The 21821-nt window shown below is 50.0% G+C and overlaps 2 protein-coding genes across 2 annotated transcripts; both read right to left on the bottom strand.

Moving 5' to 3' along the window:
* Window positions 1-3342: 3342 nt before the first annotated feature.
* Window positions 3343-9325, bottom strand: LOC136335501 (uncharacterized). The gene is made up of 8 exons (XM_066276715.1): window positions 8844-9325; window positions 7296-7389; window positions 6938-6988; window positions 6781-6840; window positions 6247-6362; window positions 5947-6044; window positions 5639-5709; window positions 3343-3423 (listed from the first exon to the last, which is right to left on the bottom strand). Exons 1-8 carry the CDS (start codon window positions 9323-9325, stop codon window positions 3418-3420), a joined length of 978 nt encoding a protein of 325 aa, XP_066132812.1. The 3' UTR covers window positions 3343-3417.
* A 373-nt stretch (window positions 9326-9698) lies between these two features.
* On the bottom strand, window positions 9699-21288 carry LOC136336108 (dehydrogenase/reductase SDR family member 4). The gene is made up of 8 exons (XM_066277502.1): window positions 21130-21288; window positions 19668-19845; window positions 15466-15567; window positions 13074-13144; window positions 12922-12973; window positions 12488-12622; window positions 11994-12049; window positions 9699-10238 (listed from the first exon to the last, which is right to left on the bottom strand). Exons 1-8 carry the CDS (start codon window positions 21258-21260, stop codon window positions 10124-10126), a joined length of 840 nt encoding a protein of 279 aa, XP_066133599.1. The 5' UTR covers window positions 21261-21288; the 3' UTR covers window positions 9699-10123.
* Window positions 21289-21821: the final 533 nt, after the last annotated feature.

Below are 21821 nucleotides of genomic sequence, written 5' to 3'. Positions count from 1 at the left end.
TGTGGGCCCACGAAGAGAGCAGGCACTGAATAAATGAAGTTGCCTGCCCACCCCTACAAGGTACCTTGGCCCTTGCCTTCTGGGGCTCAAGTCTCCTGGGGAGACAGACATCCCAGGAAGTCACACAGCTCCATATGAAGCACTGGGGTGTCCAGAGAAAGGACCAATCTACTGAGCCTGGGGAAGGAAGACAGGGGAGGTTTTATTTGTATTGAAGAAAATTCCAAGAGTTTCATTGAGAAAGGGCATCCCAGGTAAAGGATGCTGTCTGTGTGAGTCTTAGAAGGGAGAACACTGAAAAGGTGGCTGCAGCCTGGGTGCATGTGGCAGAGGGTTTGGAGACAAGAGAGCAGCTCAATGGGGCCAGTTCCCAGGAGTATGAACAATGGAAATGGTAATAAGGTTTGACTCCATCCTACAGGCAATGGGGATCCCCTGAAAAGTTTCAGGTAGGTGTGTGACAAAGTGGAATTTGCTTTTTAGATGTGAGATCCTTGAGAGCAGGGGAGTTGTCCTCTCCACTTTGTTTTCAGCGAGACAGATATATTTATTTATTTATTCATTTTAGAGAGGAGAGGGGGAGAGAGAGAGAGAGAGAGAGAGAGAGAGAGAGAGGGAGGAGAGACAGAGAGAAGAGGGGGAGGAGCTGGAAGCATCAACTCACATATGTGCCCTGACCAGGCAAGCCCAGGGTTTTGAACCGGCGACCTCAGCACTTCCAGGTCGACGCTTTATCCCACTGTGCCACCACAGGTCAGGCGAGACAGATATAATTTTATTCAAAGTAAGAAATCAACATTTGGTAAAGGAATGACACATAGCTGTTGGCTCTAGAGCATAGATGGGCATGAGGGAGGCCACCAAGGAGGTGGTGGCAAGAGCCCAGGCAGGGGTGCTGAGGTGTGGATGAAGGTAGCAGGAGGGTGTGGAGAGTAGCTGTCATGATGTTTGAGCCTCATGAAGCAGCATCAGAGCGTTCTGACTGGCTGGAATGGGGGAGTGATGGCTGCAGACAAAGCAAAGGTGACTATGATTTCTAGCAGGGCTGATGACACAGCTATTGAAAGTTGAAGAAAAACAGGAGGAATAACCAATTTCTTAAAATTCAGAACAGCACAGTATGAAGGGCTCAGTGTATAGAAATGATTTTTCCTCTCAATAATTTTGTTTGAAAGCAAGGCTGTCATGGTTAACACTTCTGATCAGCTCTCTTGAGTCTTCGAGGGGACTGACAGTTTCATGGTGGTATTAAAAAAATCACATTACAGCCTGACCCGTGGTGGCGCAGTGGATAGAGCATTAGCTGGCACACCGAGATCCCAGGTTTGAAACCCCGAGGTCACTGGCTTGAGTGTGGAGTCACTGGCTTGAGCCCAAGGTTGCTGGCTTGAGCAAGGGCTCACTAGCTAGGCTGGAACCCCCCTGGTTAAGGCATGTATGGGAAGCAATCAATGAACAAATAAAGTGATGCAACTACAAGTTGATGCTTCTCATCTCTCTCCTCCCTCTGTCTCCCTTTCTGTCTCCGTCCTTTCTCTCCCCCTCCCCCAAATAATTACATTAGAGTTTTCACCCATAATTTTAGGTCATCTCTAAAAATTAAAATGCACTAATTAGAAAACTCCCACGCAACTGTGTCCTTGTGTATGCTGTGTATGTATGTGTATACCACCGTGTACTACTGTATGTTGTGGAGATAAGCAGGGCTGTGTGGTACATGACCTTGACCCTGGGCCTCTCTCTAAGTTACCTGGCAATGAGCCAGCTCTCAGGTTCAATGTCTTGTGGGACTGAGGACTACCATTTTCTCCAAGATCTGGAAGCTGTGACATCTCTGAGAATTCCCCTGCTATTTAAGACTGGTGTGCATGCCTAAAACGTTCATTCCCCGACATGAGGCCACTTTTCTGCACCTCTCATAGAATGGCAGAGTACGGCATGGGCCCTGTGCTGTCTGTCCCTCTCCATAGCACAGTCTGTTTGTTTGGCTCCAGCCCACCTCTCCACAGGCCCTGCTGATCCTGCTCCCATGAGTTCTGGCTGCACCAAGCGACCACTGGGTGGTGTCCCCCTGAGCCCTTTACAGAACAACTATGCTGCTTATTCTGGATCCTCAGGCGATCACAAATGATTGCTGGAACTGAGAAGAAAAACTGTTCTGTGACCGGCAGCATGGGAGTCCATTTCAGCTTACAGAGGATAATGTATTCCTTTATCTCAGAACACGTTTTAATCGTTTCTGCCACCAGATGTAACAATGCTATAAAGTTAAATTTGAAGCAGCACATGGATTTTATGAAGACCTTGTATAACCAAGTCCAGTCATATTGCTCCATTCACAGAATCTAAGACTGCTCTTTACTTTTCCTACTAACAGGTATTTTTAAGGGGGTAAATTTTAGAATTCTTTGTCTTTAGTTGTCCGAAATAATGGTGTATTTTCTCTCTAATGGCATGGAGACAGGCTTTCTGCAATTTTATTGATCAGATTTGAGTTAATGGTAGTATTTTGTTTGAAGCAGATTTTTGTATGTGAATGTTTGAGGTAAAATTCATGCAAAAAGACATTGAGCCTGACCAGGCAATGGCGCAATGGATGGAGCGTCAGACTGGGATGCGGAAGACCCAGGTTGGAGACCCTAAGGTCACCAGCTTGAGTGCGGGCTCATCTGGTTTGAGCAAAGCTCACTAGCTTGGACCCAAGGTCGCTGGCTCGAACAAGGGGTTACTCGGTCTGCTGAAGGCCCATGGTCAAGGCACATATGAGAAAGCAATCAATGAACAACTAAGGTGTTGCAACACGCAATGAAAAACTGATGATTGATGCTTCTCATCTCTCCGTTCCTGTCTGTCTGTCCCTGTCTATCCCTCTCTCTGACTCTCTCTGTCTCTGTAAAAGAAAGAAAGAAAGAAAAAAGACAGGTGAAATAGTCCCCTGGGTTCTTGCCATGACCTGGAAGATTTTATCTTTTTTTATTCCCCTATCTCTTCCCTTCCTTTCCCTTCCCTTCCCTTCCCTTCCCTTCCCTTCCCTTCCCTTCCCTTCCCTTCCCTTCCCTTCCCTTCCCTTCCCTTCCCTTCCCTTCCCTTCCCCTTTCCTCTTTCTTTCTTCCCTTCATTCTTTTCTTTCTTTCTTTCTCTTTCTTTCTTTCTTTCTTTCTTTCTTTCTTTCTTTCTTTCTTTCTTTCTTTCTTTCTTTCTTTCTTTCTTTCATTCTTTTCAGTGAGAGGAGGGGAGGCAGAGAGACAAATTTCCACCTGCGTCCCAACCGGGATCCATCTGGCAAGCCCACTAGGGGGTGATGATGTGTCCATTGGGGGTGTTGCTCCATTGCTCAGAAACCAAACTCTTCTTAGCACCTGAGGTGAAGGCCATGGAGCCATCGTCAGCACCTGGAGCCAACTCGCTCCAATCGAACTATGGCTGCAGGAGAGGAGAAAGAAAAAAAGAGAAGAGGGAAGGGGAAGGGTGAAGAAGCAGATGGTCACTTCTCCTATGTGCCCTGGAAGGGAATCGATGTGGGACATCCACATACTGGGCTGATGCTCTACCACTGAGCCAACTGGCCAGGACCAACAGGTATTTCTTTACTCCCATTGACAAAAGGTTCTTTGATTTGAAATTAAGAATGACCATGACAAAATAAAGCCTGGGATCTGTTTTAGCCCACTGGTCTAACACCATGTGGTATACCTCAATCCCATTCTGGCACTTACCTCTAGAATGAGTGCAGACCCCACAGGCTGAGGACTCAGTCCTGCACAGGACTGTCCCACTTCAGATGCCAGGCACACTTTAGGGGTCCTCAGGCCACCCACACTTTTGACCAAATGGCTACAAATTTGGAAGGTTCCCACAGCCCCTTCAGGTTTGATAATTTGCTAGAGTGGCTCATAGAACTCAGGAAAACACTATATTTATGATTAATTTTGTTATAACAGATACGGAACATGATCAGCCCAATGAAGAGACACACGGTACAAGGTCTGGGAGGGTCCTGAGTGCAGAGCTTCCCTGCCCTCTCCAGGGGAATCAGGGCCTGTCACCCTCTGAGCACAATGAATGTGTTCACCAACTAGGATGCTCCCCTGAGCTTCAGTGTCCGGGTGTTATTACATAGGTAGATTGATTAAATCATAGTGATTGAATGCAATCTCCAATCCTCCTCCTCACCGAGAGGAGGGCTGGGCTGTTAGCTTGTTGCTTGAAGTCCTAAACTTCTAAGCAGGTGTTTGGTGTCTCGGGTGACTAGTCCCATCCTGAAGCTGTCTAGGAGACCCCTGAGCCATCTTATTAGCATAAACTCAGGGGTGATCCAGGAATTCACAAATAACAAATGCACTTCTATTCCTTGGGAAATTCCAAGGGTTTTAGAAGCTCTCTGTCAGGAAACCCGGACAAAGTCCACACAGACTCTTTCTTATACCATGACATGAGAATAGAGGCAGTCAGGCATGTTTTTATATAATGAGCTTTAATGATATATAGGGGCTTATGATCTGCTTTCCAAACCGGAGACAGAGTGATCTTTTCAAAACTGACATCTAGTCAAGTCAGGTCCTGTTTGATAATCAGGGGCCTCCTGCTAATCTAAGGATGAGGAGTGCAATCCCTAAGCAGGCCTCTCAGGCCTCCCAGCTGTGTCCAGACTCATCTGCCCTGCCCCTCTTCCCTTGCTGTCAGCACCAGCCTTAGTTTCTCCAATATGCTAGCTGTTTTGCCTCTGCCCTGCTGGTCTTTCTGAATTCATCCCTTTCTCAACCTCATTGTCTGTGTGCTCCTATAGCACTGAGGCTCCTGTTCTTCACCGTACTGTCTTCCCTATTAGCTGTAAGGGCTAAGGTGAGCTAAAAGTTCAACCCTGCCCTCTATTAAAAGAGAAACTAAGGCATACTAAAAATTTTGTGTTTATCTGACCAAATATTGATTGGAATTGGGCAGTGCCAAACAGAAAGTGGTTAGGAGTGCTCCCCCTGCAGAAGCACAGGGAGGAACTATTGTAGAGAAAAGGTGGCTAATTGACTGTGATTGGTTTCACCTTTGTAACTTTGAGGCCTTTACAGGCTTAGATTTTGGTTTGCTTACATAGGGCTTCATGGCATTAGAGCCACATCAGTCTAATGGCTTCCTTGCTTAATTAACTTAATACCCCCAACACCCGTCACAGTCCCTGGTACATGGAGGATGCTCAATATATCTTTGTTGAATGAATTATATATTGTTTCTCAATTCATCCTCAGGGAATGGTCAAAAACTTTTACCCAGTTGTGGCGAAGAGAACACAGTGTTTGTTCAGCCTGGATTTCCCTGTTGTGTTTTCCATATTCTTTGTGTCACTCATTATTCTTGTCCCATGTCAGTCTGCACAGAGCTCTCTCTCTTATATCACGACCTGTTACTGACTGAATTCATATGTAGAAATCTTAACCCCCAATGCTACTATATTTGGAGATAGGGCCTTGAAAGAGGTAGTTAAGGTTAAATGAGATCATAAAGGTGGGGCTGTCATCCAACATGACTGGTGTCTTTGTAAGAAGAGGAAGAGACCTTAGAGGTGAGCATTCACACCTGCTCCCCTCCTTCTTCTCCCTCCCTCCAGGCCCCACCTGCCCAAACAGTGGGTCCCTGCCCAACGCACCCACTGCACCTCCTCACGGCAGTGCAGCCCATTGTAGTCACACAGAGCAGCGTAGGTCTCAGAGAAGCCACCTGTGGGGCAGTAGATTGGCTGCTCCACGAGGGGCAAGGGGGTGAGGAACAGGCTTGGGGGTTAAGGAATGGTGAAGGTCATGTTATGTGCTAGTGTCCTGAATCCATGCTACACCATGACCCTCTGAGGCCCGGGGGCTGTGGAGTCCTCACAGCAGGTGAAACCCTACATATAAAGGACTCTGGACAAGGGGCAGGGAGCTACAGGTCTCACTTTTGTCAAGTCAGCCCCCTCACCACAGACACTGTGCGTGGTAGATGTGGAAGTCTCAGAGTTGGGGGACGTGTCTCGGGGCCCTTCTGGAGTGTCTGCATTTCCACGCCGGATGAGACACCTGGAAGATGAACAAATCCATCCCAGAGAGGTGAAAGGAGGCCCTCATCCTCCCCCTTATGGTTTCTGGACCTCCAGGAAAACACAGGAGCAGGAACATGCTCCCTCTTCCCCTTGCTGTATTAGGAGCTCAGATCCAGGGCAAGGAGGGAGTTCTCCTTGATGTCTAACCCCTTGAGAGAGAGTCCTCCTTTGCCACTCACCCAGGGCCAGGGCAGACCTTGGAGAGGGCAGAGCTCACATGTCGCGTCACCTGGTCCACACTCTCAGCTGAGGGCAGCCGCATGCTCACCATGCCACGCTCTGTCTCCACTAGGATCTGGGGGAGAGGGGCGCAGGGCCTCAGATTTTTTTTTTTTTTACAGAGACAGAGTCAGAGAGAGAGATAGATAGGGACAGACAGACAGGAACGGAGAGATGAGAAGCATCAATCATTAATTTTTCATTGTGCGTTGTGACACCTTAGTTGTTCATTGATTGCTTTCTCATATGTGCCTTGACCGTGGGGCTATAGCAGACCTAGTGACCCCTTGCTCAAGCCAGCGACCTTGGGTCCAAGCTGGTGAGCTTTGCTTAAACCAGATGAGCCCATGCTCAAGCTGGCGACCTCGGGGTCTCGAACCTGGGTCCTCTGCACCCTAGTCCGACACTCTATCCACTGCGTCACTACCTGGTTAGGCAGGGCCTCAGATATTGACTCCTTCCTCCTGCTGGTCTCCCCAGGCCCTGGCGCTCACCTGGTTCTGACTGAGCGTGTTGAAGGCCCGGATCTCCAAGACATTGAAGGAGCTCTCCACCTGGGGGCATGGGGATGCTCAGCTTGTGGTAAGCATCTGGCTGCCAGGGTTGGGAGGGAGCATGCCATGTGCTCTCCCACTCCTCAGCCCAACTCACCTTGGCTGGGACTTTAAGGGGGAAGAGGTGGAGGCGCCAGGAGGTCACGGCCTTCAGAGGAAGGGAAAGAAAGTCAGCAGCTAATGGCAATTTCCTGGGCCAATGAACCCGCCATCCTTCAGCCCCCTCAGCCTGTGGGCACCCTCCTGCTAGCAGTGGCCCTCTGCTCTGGGGGTCCTCCTTCTCTCCTGCCCCACCCTAATGTCCTGGACATCCACACAGTCCTGCCTGCTCCTCCCCCAGGCTATGACTCCTCAGCTGTTCCCCACCTCTGTCTCCGTTGCCTCCCAGCCTCTCTGCCCTCAACAGCCCAGCTGCCCTCAATACCTCCCTCTGCTCCCAAGCGCAGTGCCCTCACCAGCACTCGGTCCTCAAACTTCTTGGGTTTCATCTCCAGCTTCACGCGATTTGTTGGAGCACAGCCCCTTGGCTCAGGCACCTCCGGATGCTGTCTGCATGTGGAGAGGGGCCTGTTCACAGCTCCTCTTACCCTGGCCACCCTGACCTCCCCAGGGCTCTCCAAGGGAAGAGTCAGATCGGAGGAGAGAGACAAAGAGAGACAAAGGACAGAGACACAAACCTATTTTTCTTAGGTGACTTTCATTTTCCTATTAGAGAGGGAGAAGGTGTGAAGAGATCTCTAGTTCCAGATGTTCCTAAGTCAATGAACAGGCACTGAGTGACATTGTCTGTGAGAGGATGTGTCTTATACTTCTGAGAGTGTGAAGCATTTTTCTAACCTGTTCATTCTAGCAACACTGACCCATAAAGTGAGTCAGTGTGTAGGGGTGTGGGCTGTCCCTTTGTCCCTAGGTGGTCTGGGTGTGCCTCTGCCTTTTACTACTTGTGTGAGCGTGCCTTTTGATGATGCCAGGGAGCCTGTGTGTGGCATTGGTGGTAATAGGTAAGTGTGAATGAGTATGCTGTGTTTGCAGTTGTGAAAAGGGGGTCAAGCCACAAGATTTGGGCATGTTGGGGATAGAAGGATGGAAAGGAGTTAATGTTTGATGAGGTCTGTACACACCTCCTGGCGGAACCATCCAGATATCCGAGGGAGAGAGAGAGAGACACAGAGAGAGACAGAGAGAAATAGAGGTGGGGGTGTGGGTGCTATAAAGATGTGTGTACACACATCTCATGGCTGTGCTTGTGTGTGTGTGAAGGTGTGGGAAATTGTCAAGGTGCTCTGCTCCTGCCTCTGGGCGTCAGGGTTGTGGCAGTGCTGGGGGATTGGGCCTTGGTTTGGGTCCATCTGAGGACGGCGCAAACAGGAGAGGCCTTGAGGTGTGGGTGTAGGATAGTGAGAAGGGGGGAGGCTGGGACGGGGGCTATGGGAGGCGAGCTGCAGTGACCCTGCTTTTGATATGATCTTCAATCCAAACTCTTCCCTGATTCCCTTCCTTGCCCCACTGGTCCGGGCGCTGCCAGGCTGCTTGGGGGGCTCTTCTGGGCAGTTCCGGGGCGGGGCCGGGAAGGGAAGGGAAGGGAAGGGTGTGGAGCCAAGAGGCGGTCAGGACCAGGGGCAGCTCCCATCGTGCGGCAGGGCGGGCCTGGCTCGGCGGGGCTGGGAAAACGGCACTCTCCGGAGAGGACACTAGACGCCTCGCTGAGGGGTGGGCCGGGTCACTGAGTCATCCTTAGCGAGCGTAAGGGGACTGCACCTGTCACCGAACATATGCACCGGCGGCTCTGGGACAGCAGGTCCTGACAGGGTGAGGCGTGGGGGCGGCGGAGGATGCTCCGGGGACAGATGCCCCAAGCTGGTCTGCAGGGCAGGGGGCTGCCTCGCAACGGGAATGCATGGGGCGGGGCAGCAGGCATCGCGACTGGGGTGTGCGCGGGGAGCAGCGCCCTGGGTCTGAGATGCTCCCGGACCGGGCGTCCCAGAGACAACCGTGCCTCGTACCTTGCAGCTCGCGGGTGAGCTCCGCGCTGGACTTGGCCATGGCGGCCGCTGTTGCTGCCGCTGCTGCAGAGGAGCCGCCGCCGCCGCCGCCGCCGCCGCCGCCGCTGGGGAGCCGCGGCACATGCTCGACCCGGCTCCGGCAGGGCCCGGGCGCTGAGCGCTGCAGCAGCCGCCGAGCCCACTCCAGTCAGGAGCGGCTGCGCGGGCGCTGGTGCCCCCGCCTCCCAGCGCGGGGTCCCCGCCCGGCCGGGGGAAGAGCCGGACCGAGCATGCGCGCCGCCTCCGGGCCGCGTGAGACCCTGCGCGCGCTGGTGCTGACCTTGCCTGCGGGTTCCCGCGTGTGACTCTCTGTGCGTGTTACCTGCAGCCTGGACCATCTGTCGGTCTGGGGACAGCGTCCCGCTTTGCGTGCCACACAGTCCTCGGGCACCGTGAGCGAAACCCATTTCTTTTGTTTGTGGACCCGCGTACCGCGGGGCCATGTTGCAGGGCCCCTCCCTTTTCCCGTGTGTTCTGGTCGGTGCAGCTAGGCCTCGCTGACCTGCGAGCGAACTCGGGGTCCAGGGCGACGCCGGGAGAGGACTTGGCCAGATCTGGGGGAGTTCATCCTTCTTTTGTTGCTCGCCCAGCTTTGAAGAACCCTGTGGCGCCCGTGGCACCATCCCCGCGTATGTAGTGGCACCTGGCAGTTCCCGTGCCACCTCCTCCCAGCTGGTGGCTCTGCAGACCCCTCCACTCCTGTGCATCAGCCCAGGTCCTGGAGACAGGGAGGAGGGTAAGGGGGATCCAGAGATCTAATCCATTCAGATTTATGCTCTCTGTTCATCTACCACACTAAACAAATGAACACATTGATTCAGAGCAACACAATCATCTCCATTTTATTTTCACCTCATTTGCAAACAGTTAATTTCCAATCTTCCTTTCCCCTCCTTCAACTCCAGGTTTCCTCTCTCCTATCTCCTCATATTCCCCAGATGCCCAGAAAAAAATATACATTAGCTGGTCTTTGCCAAGGTCGACTTAGCCTTTTCAGCAGGCTTGCCCAGGGTCCTCAGGGGAAGTCTTTATCCAAGGTTGCAACAACAGTGGGAATTCTCCTAAGACCAAACCTTGACAGCAGGGACGGCGGGGTCTTGTCACAGGGCAGAACTGATTTTGACTGAGAGGTATAAGGCGAGCAGTAGGCTAGGCGGAGGTGGGAAAGGCCAGTCCATGAGTCTGCAACTGGACCAGGAGTTGGAGCCCGATCTCTTCGTTGGTGGGCTCTCTCCAGGTACTCAGAGGTGGGACGGGGCCCCGCCACCCACTACCACTGTTTCCCCAGTGATGTAGCTGGCATCTTCGGAGCACAGGAAAGACACAATGCCTGCACATTCCTCTGGCTTGCCTATTCTGGGGTGCAGGGAAAACAAGGAAGGGAGTAAAAATCAGACAGGCAAGGCCCCCCGACCTGGTCCTCAGAACATGAAATTTGCTCAATGAAAAAGTATCAGGTTATTATTATTTTTTTATTCATTTTAGAGAGGAGAGAGAGAGAGTCAGAGAGAGAGAGAGGAGAGAGAGACAGGGGGGAGGAGATGGAAGCATCAACTCCCATATGTGCCTTGACCAGGTAAGCCCAGGGTTTCGAACCAGCGACCTCAGCATTTCCAGGTCGACGCTGTATCCACTGCGCCACCACAGGTCAGGCTAGTATCAGGTTATTTTTCAGGACCAGAGTACAAGTCCATCAAATAGTGTTACCATGATGATAAGCTGTCATGATTTAGTACAGGGGTCCCCAAACTTTTTACATAGGGGGCCAGTTCACTGTCCCTCATACCGTTGGAAGACCGGACTATAAAAAAAACTATGAACAAATCCCTATGCACACTGAACATATCTTATTTTAAAGTAAAAAAATGGGAATAAATACAACATTTAAAATAAAGAACAAGTAAATTTAAATCAACAAACTGACCAGTATTTCAATGGGAACTATGCTCCTCTCACTGACCACCAATGAAAGAGGCGCCCCTTCCGGAAGTGCAGCGGGGGCCGGATAAATGGCCTCAGGGGGCCGCAGTTTAGGGACCCCTGATTTAGTATAAGCATAAATGCTTTATTCTGCAAAACCTTTACATTCAAATAATATGGAGTATCTCTTTTTTAGAGAACTCAGGACACCAAAATCTAAAGTATATGGATAGACTGGTGAGCAGCTATTTTATACTTTAAAGAGCTTGCTTCACATGTGTGTAAACTAGTTCAGCATCAGGAAATCATGAGACCGCACGTGGTTTGTTTAAAATGACTCCATTTGCACAACTTCAATTCACAGACAGATCTTTCAGGAATCTGTTTTTGTCCCTAGAGTCAGGTCATTTTGTGAGGATGTGCGAATTCTCACTGTTTGTATGAGTGACTGCATTGTTGGGAACACTTGAACATAACTGCCTAGAATTCTCTAGAGGTGGGCAGAGTGTGTATCTCAAACCTAGAAGGCTTGGATTAGTGGTTCTTCATTCTAGCCGCACCCTATAATCATGAGGAAGGCTTAACATTCAGCGCCCTCTGGAGATGCCCAGGTCCTTTCTTGGACCAATTGAAAAAGAATTTCTGGGAGTGGAGCCTGAGCATCTGTAGTTTGACAAGTACCCCAGCTGATCCTATTAGGCATCAAGATTGAGAAGCAAGGGGTTACTCAATTCTGGGGCTGTGAGATGATAATACCCCGACCTATTAGTGAGCTGTGACTAAGCCTGCAGCTCATGCCTGGCATCAGAATGGCTTTGGGAGCACTGGAGTGGGAGTCTGCCCTAAAGTAGGCCTTGTTTGCACAAGTAGTCCTTGAGGGACAAGACAGAGAAGCTAAAGAAAATAGAGTTCTCAGAAGCCGGGTGCTGGGGAGAGGATCAGGGCCTCTACCGAGCTCTTCTCTGCTGTAACCGGGACATCTCTGTGTTTGTTTTGGCAAACACAGAAGCAGACTCCTTGCACGCACCCCACTGTAGAGATGCAGTGTTCCCAAACTAGTGAAGTGTGTGCCTGAGGCAGAGGAGAGCTGTCACTGTTGTCTGTGGGAGCAAGAGTAACAAGAGGTGGGCTGTGTGAGGGACCAGACCTTTCCATCTTTATCCCTCCTAACCCTCTCTGACACAGCCTTACCTTCTTATGTGGAGGGCTTCTTTTATGCTGTCCTCTCTTGCCTTGTCCTCCCACAACTGTAGGAAAATGGGATTCTCTTTAAGTGAAAGAAGTAATGGAGGGCCAGAGAGGGGAGACCTGCCTGCCCTCCACCACTTGAGAGGAAGGGTGGAGAGAAGCCCGCCTTCGCTCCAGTCCTTCCCAGCCCCCAGGCTCTCCCCACTGTCCTCTTCTGTCTTATTCTTTTCAGGTTCTAGTGAGGTATTTTGATGGGTCTCCCCTGTTCCAACCCACTTAAGAGACAAGAAACGGGGTGAGTAGAGTCTGAATTCCTCAGTGTCCACTTGACACTTGGAGAAAGGAGTGGGTCAGGTGGCTGGCGAGAGAGAGAGAGACAGAAAGAGAGAGAGAGAGAGAGAGAGAGAGAGAAGCCTGGAGAGGGGGCAGGAGTGATTGGGAGCTCAGGACCCAAGCACAAGGCTTCCCCAGCAGGATGCAGGACTCCCCCTTCTCACCACTTGGCTGAACTTAGTCTTGATGATTCCAGGCGCCAGGCAGTTCACCCTAATGTTTCTTTGGGCCAGCTCTAAGGCCAGGTTCTTGGTGAGCCCCAGCAAGGCTGTTTTACTAACATTGTAAGGGCCCAGTAACTGGGGAAAGGAGAAATGGGTTAGTTTCTTTGTTTCTGGTTCATTTTTGGTTCTTATAGGAAGGTGTAAAGGGCAGAAGATAAAAGGGTATGTTCTATAAGGGAGGGTCCCAGTTAGGAAACTGTTTTGTGGCTTAGCCTCCTCTAGGTTGGGATTTATAGAGGCAAGACATCTATTTTATGGGAAGGGACTTGGTGATGTGATTCCAAAAGTGGACACAAACTTCTTTGGGTGACTAGAGGGGTAGAAGGTTGCAGGATGGAGGAAGGGATGAGAGTAGCATATTAAAGGGTTCTTACAGGAAAAGGGGTGTAGGCTGCTATGGAGGCCACGATCACCACTGAGCCACCTCTGCAAAAAGAACAGAATGACCTTCTTCCCAGCAAAGAGCCCCCTGCCCTCAGACCAATGGGGGCCCGTTGCACCCAGCCCCCCTCTCAATCCTCTGTACCCTCGTTTCTCCATCTCCGGCACCACTGCTTTCGTCATCAGGGCGGTGGCCTTCACATTAATGCTCAGAATCTGAAACCAAGAGAAGGGGAAGCAGCATGACGGGAAGGAGCTAGAGGGCAGGGTGGTGCGGAGTATAATAGGGTTCCCTTGTTAGGGCTGGGGGAGATCTTAGAGATGATTTCCCAGGACCTTACAAGTGAAGGATCCAAGGCCCACGGAGACGTGGTTTTCAGCAGCTTATTCAGCTACTAGAGAACAAAACATTAGGTCTGGGTGAGAAAGAATGGTGCCTGGTTCATCTTGTTTCTAACTAGCCAAGTATGATTTGGCCTAGAATGGACTAAACTCTCAGGGCTACTTTGGATTTGAGCTGGATTTTCTGTGTTTCTTCTAACTAGGGAGAGCCTGGAATTAGGTTGGCCCCTGGGACCTGCCATGGAGTAAGCTGTGCTTCTCCGGGAAAATGTGCCCAACCCCGGGCCCTTGGGGCGTTCCAGGTCTCCTCTGGCTTCAGAGGTCGCGGAGTGAGATGCTCTGGGTCCTCCAGGATGGACTGTGTGGCCGGACATTTGTTGGAAAGTAGGATCACGAGGAAGCACTTTTTGGGGAAGCTGGGGTATAGGCTGAACTCAAAATCCCACAATCACAATTTAAAACAAATGCATGACCCTTGTTCACATCGTTCTAGGTGTTGCTGGCATTGTTGCCTCCCATGGTCCCCAGGCAAACTTATTATTTTGAAAAATTTCCATCTCATAGAAAAGTTGAAATAGAAGCACAATAAATATCCTTTCCCTAGATTCATCAATTGTTCACATTTTGCCCCATTTGCTATATCTATGTATTTAGTTTTAGCTGAACCACTGAAGGGTAAGTGCATTGTCATAATGCTCTAACTCTAAATATTTAGGGATGCTCTCTTACAGACCACAATCCATGGTCATGCCCAAGGAATTTAACATAAAATAATTATTTTACCTAACATACTGTCCATAATAAAATTTCCCTAATTGTCCCCTAAATGTCCTTATGTAAAAAAAAAATCTAAGTTTCAATCAAGAATCAACCCTCGGCCCTGGCCGGTTGGCTCAGTGGTAGAGCATCGGCCTGGCGTGCGGAAGTCCCGGGTTTGATTCCCGGCCAGGGCACACAGGAGAAGCGCCCATCTGCTTCTCCACTCCTCCCACTCTCCTTCCTCTCTGTCTCTCTCTTCCCCTCCCGCAGCCGAGGCTCCATTGGAGCAAAAGATGGCCCGGGCGCTGGGGATGGCTCCTTGGCTTCTGCCCCAGGCGCTAGAGTGGCTCTGGTCGCGACAGAGCGACGCCCTGGATGGGCAGAACATCGCCCCCTGGTGGGCGTGTCGGGTGGATCCCAGTCGGGCGCATGCGGGAGTCTGACTGCCTCCCCGTTTCCAGCTTCAGAAAAAAAAAAAAGAATCAACCCTGGCATTTAAATTTGAAATGTGATTTTTTTTTAATGCAAACTAAACAGAAAAATTATTCGGTTTAAAATGATCTTCCTATGGTCTCTATTCAGAAGGCTCATAAAAGGTATTTCTCTACTTTGATTGATTCTTGTATCAATCAAGAACTGACTTACTGAAGAGCATTCAGCACTTTGGTCTCTTGGTCTGTAAAACACTGATACAGTACAATATTTTCGTATTCTTAAACTTCAGTGTTGATACATGATTGATGACAGAAGGAAAAGCAAAGCCATGGGCAATCATAATAAACCCAGCATCAAATCATGTGGGAATATTAACCTTAATAAACAGAACAAATATTTTAATTAAGGCTTTCTATTTAATGAATGTAGGTGTGTGAAATATATTATGAATATAATGTAACTATACATGCTCACTGAAACACCAATATTCCACACTAGAATTCAGACATGTGGATCTCCAATTTTTTTTGACATTGCTTTTTTAAAGGCTGTTTGTTATAAAAGAGTAACGGGTATTTCGCCAGAATTGGCATTTCACTAATGAGAAATACTTCTTTTTGGTAGCTGAAAATAGGAATGGGTGGTGTGAAAATATAATTATATTAGTTATTGGCACATTAGCTGCCATGTCTGCTGGAAATATAGCAGGAAGAGGAGCCTGGCTAACTGAGATAAGGGCAGGGTAGGGGTTGGGCTAATAGAAGAAGGGGGCTAGCAAGGAGCAAATGGAACACAAAACTGGTCGAAGCAGCAATGAAGAAGATAGGTAGGGAGAGGGGAGGCCCCCACGAGCCTTTACCAGGTGCACTGCAGGTTCATGGCAAACTGCACGGATTCCTCACATTTACACTGCACCTGACGGATGCATTCAAAGCCTAAAAGCCGACTGAGTTAGTGCTGTTTTCTGAGGCCTGCACCCTGCTGCTTTAATCTCCTCTTACCTTGTCCCACACCTCCTCGGTGACATCCATTAGGTTTCCAAAGAAAGGGTTGACGGCAGCATTGGAGACCAGGATGTCAATGCCCCCGTGAAGTTTCACAGCCTGGAGAGAGTAATGTCTGAATTAGGGCTTCAGATCAGCAGGGAAGAGCATTTATCAATGCTGGTAAATAACTTTTTAGGGCTCTGGCTGGTTGGCTAGTGGGTAGAGCACGGCCTGTCATGCAGACGTCCAGGGTTTGAACCCCGGTCTTGGCACACATGAGAAGCAACCATCTGCTCCTCTTTCCCTCCCTCTCCCCCCTTTTCTGTCTCTTCTCCCACAGCCAGTGACTTGATTGATCCAAGCGTCGGCCCTGGGCACTGCGAATAGCTTGGCTGGTCCGAGTGTCGGCCCCAGATGTGGGTTGCCAGGAGAACATGCAGGAGTCTGTCTCTTTATCTCCCCACCTCTCAAAAAAAAAAAAAAAAAGTAAAAATTCGTTAGGAACAAAATGATGTCAAAAAGACATCTCTGTTTCTTGAAACATTTTTCTCCTAAGCTGCACTAACCTCTGCTGTTAAACACTTCAGGTCGTATAATTCCTTTGGCATCTTTTCTTCCTGTCCCCGTTCTTCTAAAGCTGTCACTGACCCCTTGGGAAGCTCCTTTATTCTCATGGCCTGCTGTCACTTCAAAACCTATTGCTAGACCCTTCCCCTTTCACAATGAGTCCTAGCACCTGTCTCCAAGTGCTTACTGCCCAGTTCTCCTTGATGTGAGTTACCATTATCTCAAACTCAACCTGTGCACACCTACCTGAGTGGTGAAACTGCTTTAAATAGAAAGTTACCACTGCCCTGGCCGGTTGGCTCAGTGGTAGAGCATTGGCCTGGTGTGCAGAAGTCCTGGGTTCGATTCCCGGCCAGGGCACACAGGAGAAGCGCCCATCTGCTTCTCCACCCCTCCCCCTCTCCTTTCTCTCTGTCTCTCTCTTCCCTTCCCGCAGCCGAGGCTCCATTGGAGCAAAGATGGCCCGGGCACTGGGGATGGCTCCTTGACCTCTGCCCCAGGCGCTAGAGTGGCTCTGGTCGCAACAGAGCAACACCCCGGAGGGGCAGAGCATTGCCCCCTGGTGGGCGTGCAGGTGGATCCCGGTCGGGCACATGCGGGAGTCTGTCTGACTGTCTCTCCCCATTTCCAGCTTCAGAAAAATACAAAAAAAAAAAAAAAAAAAAGTAAGTTACCACTGAAAAGGGCCTTAGGTCATCTAGACCCATGTCCTCATGGTGAGGGTGATGACACTAGGTCCAGGGAAGTTAATTTCTCAAGGTCCTATAGCTCAGTAATGACATATTAAAGCCAGCTAAGAACAGGGGACCTAGTCATTTCAGTCTTTGGAGAGGCAAAGGGATTTGCTCAGAGCACAAAGCTAGTTACTGGTGGCAGAAATGAAATCAGTCTGATGGAGAAGACACCAGCCTGGGGTTAAAGCAGTTATGTACTTGGTTATAATGTCATGTCACCACCTGTTGCCCCTCTCTCCCCACCCCCGTTTTTTTGGCTTGCAGGCATGAAGATTCCAGGCAGAGCTGACATTGAAGCTGGGAAAACCAAGAAAGGTAACATCTCACCCCCTTACTAAATTGTGAGTAGGTGGTGGCAGGCACGTGCTGCGGTGATGAGTGGCCAGGCAGACTCTGCCAATGATATACTACCCTGCAATCAGACTTTGCACTTGCCCAGAACTGGCAATTAAAAAAAAAAGATTTTATTTGCTCTGGCTAGTTAGCTCAGTTGGTTAAGAGTGTCGTCCTGAAAGGTTGAGGGTTCGATCCCCAGACAGGGCATGCACAGGAAGCAACCAAAGAATCCATGACTGAGTGGAACAACAAATGAATGCTTACCTTCCCACTCCCTTCTCTCTCTTTCTTTCTTTGTCTCTTTGAAAATCAATAAAAATTAAGCCCTGGCCGGAGAGCTCGGTCGTTTGGAGCATTGTTCTGGAATGCATGGGTGGCTGGTTTGATTCCCTGATCAGGGTGCACACAGGAGCAGCTCAAATGTTACTATCTCTCTTTCTCTTTGCCTCTCTTTAAAATAAATAAGAAATATTTTACTTATTGATTTTAGAAGAGAGAAAGAGAAGGCAGGGGTAGGTGTGGGAAGCATCAACTCATAGAAGTTGCTTTTCATATGTGCCTTGACCAGGGAAGCCCAGGGTTTTGAACATCAACCTCAGGGTCCAGGTTGATACTTTATCCACTGCGCTACCACAGTCTGTTGTTTACTCTGATAGGTATATGTTTTGAAAGTGAGAAGCTTTAAGGTACAGATTAGGCCTGACCAGACAGTGGCGCAGTGGATAGAGCATTGTACTGGGATTCAGAGGACCCAGGTTTGAAACCCCAACGTTGCTGGCTTGAGCATGGGCTCACCAGCTACAGTGTGGGGTCGCTGGCTTGAGCCCAAAGGTCGCTGGAATGAAGCCCAAGGTCGCTGGTTTGAGCCCAAGGTTTCTTGCTTGAGCAAGGGGTCATTCTGCTCTGCTCTAGCCCCCAGGTCAAGGCACATATGAGACAGCAATCAATGAACAATGAAGGAACCACAATGAAGAAGACACAATGAAGAACTGATGCTTCTCATCTTTCTCCCTTCTTGCCTGTCTGTTCCTGTCTGTCTCTGTCACAAAAAATAAAAGGTGCAGATTAGGAGGCCACTGAGTAGTAACTGTCCTCAGGGCAGCAGCTTTCCTGATCACAGGGTGACAGCTGGCGACAGGCAGAACACAGCTCGAATTGCTAACAAGTATCCTATTATTCTCCATCCTGACACTGCTCTGAGAGTCATTTTGACTCTTCCCTCCTGTTCCATTTCTTGACGCTGGGTTAGAAAAGAAATCTTGGCTGGTTCCCACCTAATGTTTCTTGGGCGTATCCAGTCTGGCCCCACCCCCACTGCTCTAGACCTGAATGACAGCAAGAGCTTCCTCGCTGATGCCCTTGGCTTAGCGTTTTCTCTACTCTAACATATCCTTCCTGCCAGTGCCAGGGTCTCTTTCTTTAATAACCATTTTCGTCTTGCTCAAAACCTCTTTTTCCCTACAAGGACATCTAAACGCCTTTGGTAGGCTGTGGAGGCCACTGTGCCCTCCTTCCCGCCAGCCCATTACACCAGCGCTCCTGAGCGTGTGCTCTGCTGTGGGCCGGCAGTGCTCCCCTCTCCCCTCAGCCCTTGGCTGTCTGCTCATTGTGCAGAGTCATCTGGAACCCCGCCCTATTCCATCTGTCCTTAAAATCAATTATGCCTTCTAGCATTAACATCCCCTCTTCTAAGATTACCCAAATTATTTCTGCCAGCCTTCCCATTGATGAGCACAATCCTGCACTTTCCGTTTTTGGGTAGAATCACCTTCCACTCCAGGGAATACAGTGTGGGCCCCGAGCCCAAGAGAAGGGCAGCCTTCTTTCCCAGGTGTTCATATTTTCTTGTGTAGCCTGAAGGCTGGAACCAAGTACCAACTCTGACGCTGGCTTAGACACTGTCTTTGAGAGTAAAGTCCGAGGGGGCACCCAGCGCCTGACCTGACAATAATGGGGAAATGCCTGGTAGCCTGTAGGCAGGTTGTCAGGTCTGGCTGACTCACAGCTCTGTTCTTACTGGCTGGGGGACCTTGGTATATGGCTCCACCTTTCTGAGCAGAGTGTAAACAGGGAGAATATTCCTTGCTTTGTTTGGGTTGTTGTCAGGTTTAGAGATAAGCTGTGTAGGCTCTGAAGAAAGTGAATGGCACCCAGTGGGTGGCTGAAAGATGGTGGGCTGCCCACACACTGAAGGAGAGGGACTGACTGCTGATTAGCTCACAGGAGGGAAAATCTATTTTGTGATTGTATCTAGCCTTCTCATCTGCCCAGGTAGGTTGGAAACCACTGGAGAACCAGGACAGCTGTTTTTTTGGTGTCCCCAAGGGCTGATGCTGGGTTGAAGATTTAGAGCAGTTTTTGATTCCCAGACTGGGATGGGATGATTCTTGGAGACATAACAGAAAGACACACAGTAAAAGGATGCTGCTGGACTGGTGTGTGTATGCAGAACACACTTATGTCTTAGATAATAGTGCTGACGTGGATCACACCAGTGTTGTCCAGGAAAGCATGGAAGGAGGCTCAGGCTGGCTCCCTTTTGCTACCTCCTGGGTCTGTGCCCATAACCTCGCTTCTCACCGTGGCCACCAGCCGCTCCCGGTCCTCAGCCTTCCCCACGTGGCACACGATGCCCGTCACGCTCAGCCCCTCCCCCTGCAGCGCTGCCACTGCCTGGTCCACATTCTGCTGCTTCCGGCTGCTGACCACCACGTGGGCCCCGTCCTGGGCCAGACGCTGGGCGATCGCAAAGCCAATCCTGTGGCAGAGAGAGATACGAATTGTCAAGGCCAGTACGGGAAGACGTTGAGAGCATGGGCTTGAAGTGAGACTGCCCCGGTGTGAATCCTGGCTATCCTTCCGGGCACTCGTTTACTTGTTTTTGGTATGATTTTAGCACTCAGATTGGTTTCCCAGAAAGTAACATCACCTTCCATAGACAGGCTCCATACCCAGTAGGGACTGAGAGGAACAAATGAGCTAGGGGTGTAGCAGCAGCCACTTCCATGATTGCAGGGTCTCACTCAAAAGACCCTTGCCCCAATATCTTCCTTACTAGTCTGCATCATCTCAAAATCCTATTGTTAGTTATGGTTTGGGATTCCCATAGAAGGGTGAATCTCTGGTTAAAAATAAATTTTTTACATTCCTCTCCTGTGAGTAAGGGTTACACATTTTGCAACTGTTAACCATTAGCATTTCAAGTACATTTGTATTTTAGATTTGTGTAGAGGTGGCATCTGCAAAGTCCTGTGGGTATGACAAGCAGTATAGACAAGAGTGGTGTGGGTGAGAGACTGGCTGGGCAAGGACGGTGAAAATGCATTCAGCCAAAAACAAGACTCCCCCCCAAAAAACCCCCTAAAATCTGGAAACCTAAGGCTTGTGATACTTCTAGGTAAGGGGTGCTGTTGTAGGAGACTTGTAGGGGTGTTCAAATGGGATGTCTCGAACATTTCCATAGTCGAGATGGAGACAGTGGAGTAGTACATACCATATTTCCCAATGTATAAAATGTGCCTATGTATAAGGTGCAACTTTATTTTGGGGCCCGAAATTTGAAAAAAAAATTACATAAAGTTATTGAACTCAAGTTTTATTCATCATAAAATTCATACAACTCCTCATCCGTGTGAAAAAGTGGGAAATGCAAGTAGAAATCAACAACCACTGTATAAGACACACCAAGTTTTTAGACCTCAAATTTTTCAAAAAAGGGTGTGTCTCATACATGGGGAAACACGGTATTTTGGAATCTGGGGTGTTTTCAATTTCTGGTGTCTGGTCATTCTAGACTCTAAGTGGGGCCAGTTAATTGTGGCAGCCCAGAGCAGTGAGACTAGGTTGAAGGGGTAAGCACTGAGCGGTGCAGCTGAGCCAGAGGCAGCAGTGCCAGGTGGATTCCCAGTGGTTGGAGGCCGACCACGTGGTTCCTTACTTCCGGGGCCAGAGTTTGGCCTCTAGTGAGGCATGAGGACACGACCGGGGAGAGAAAGGACAGCAATTAGCAGAAAGCCTAAAAGATTCCGGTGGGGGCACTCACCCGTCGGTTGAGGCCGTTACTAGGGCCACCTTATTCGCGAGCGGGTCCCTGCGCGCCACCCTGGAGCTGGCCATCCGCACAGATTTCCAAGACCGGACAAAGCCGCCTAGCAACTGCCCCGCCTTATGCATGGTTTTGCTGGGTTCTGCACCGCCCGGGGAGGAGGTGCGAGAGGCGGGCCAACTCCAGTCGCTTGCCTCGCTTCGAGCTCCGGTTCCGCCCTTGGGCTGGACTACTCGGGCTACGCGCGCCCCCTGCCGGCCTATGGCCCCCGCGTCCCGCAGCCCTCTGCTCCCCTCTTGTAGGTGTGGGGCTGTGTGGTCCGTCCAGATTTCCAGAGGCGCCGGCCTCCCTGCAGGAACCCGCAGACTTCTTCGCACTCCTCCATCAACATCTGCTTGCCCACGTCATTTTCGAAGAAGGGAAGGAAGCAAGGGAGGGGTAGGCAGCTTTTAGTTGGTTGCTTTTGCTTCACAGAACCTTAGGGTTGGACCTCATTCTCCAAAGAAGTCTTGGTCTGAATATGTGACAGCCCATAAGAGAGCAAATATTTTGATATTGCCTTTGGAGGTGAGGCCTGTGGTCTCCGCGGAGTCACTGCAGGAGGGTCTCAGGTGAGGCTGGAGGAGCCTGGGAGAGAGATGTGGTGGGGAGCAGCTGGCATAGGCCTGGCAATGCCTTTCCCTCTAAGC

Source organism: Saccopteryx bilineata, chromosome 4 (genome assembly GCF_036850765.1).
Source record: "Saccopteryx bilineata isolate mSacBil1 chromosome 4, mSacBil1_pri_phased_curated, whole genome shotgun sequence".
Lineage (NCBI taxonomy): Eukaryota > Metazoa > Chordata > Mammalia > Chiroptera > Emballonuridae > Saccopteryx > Saccopteryx bilineata.
Note: the sequence above shows the minus strand (reverse complement) of the source record. Positions and strands in the feature narration are given on the sequence as shown.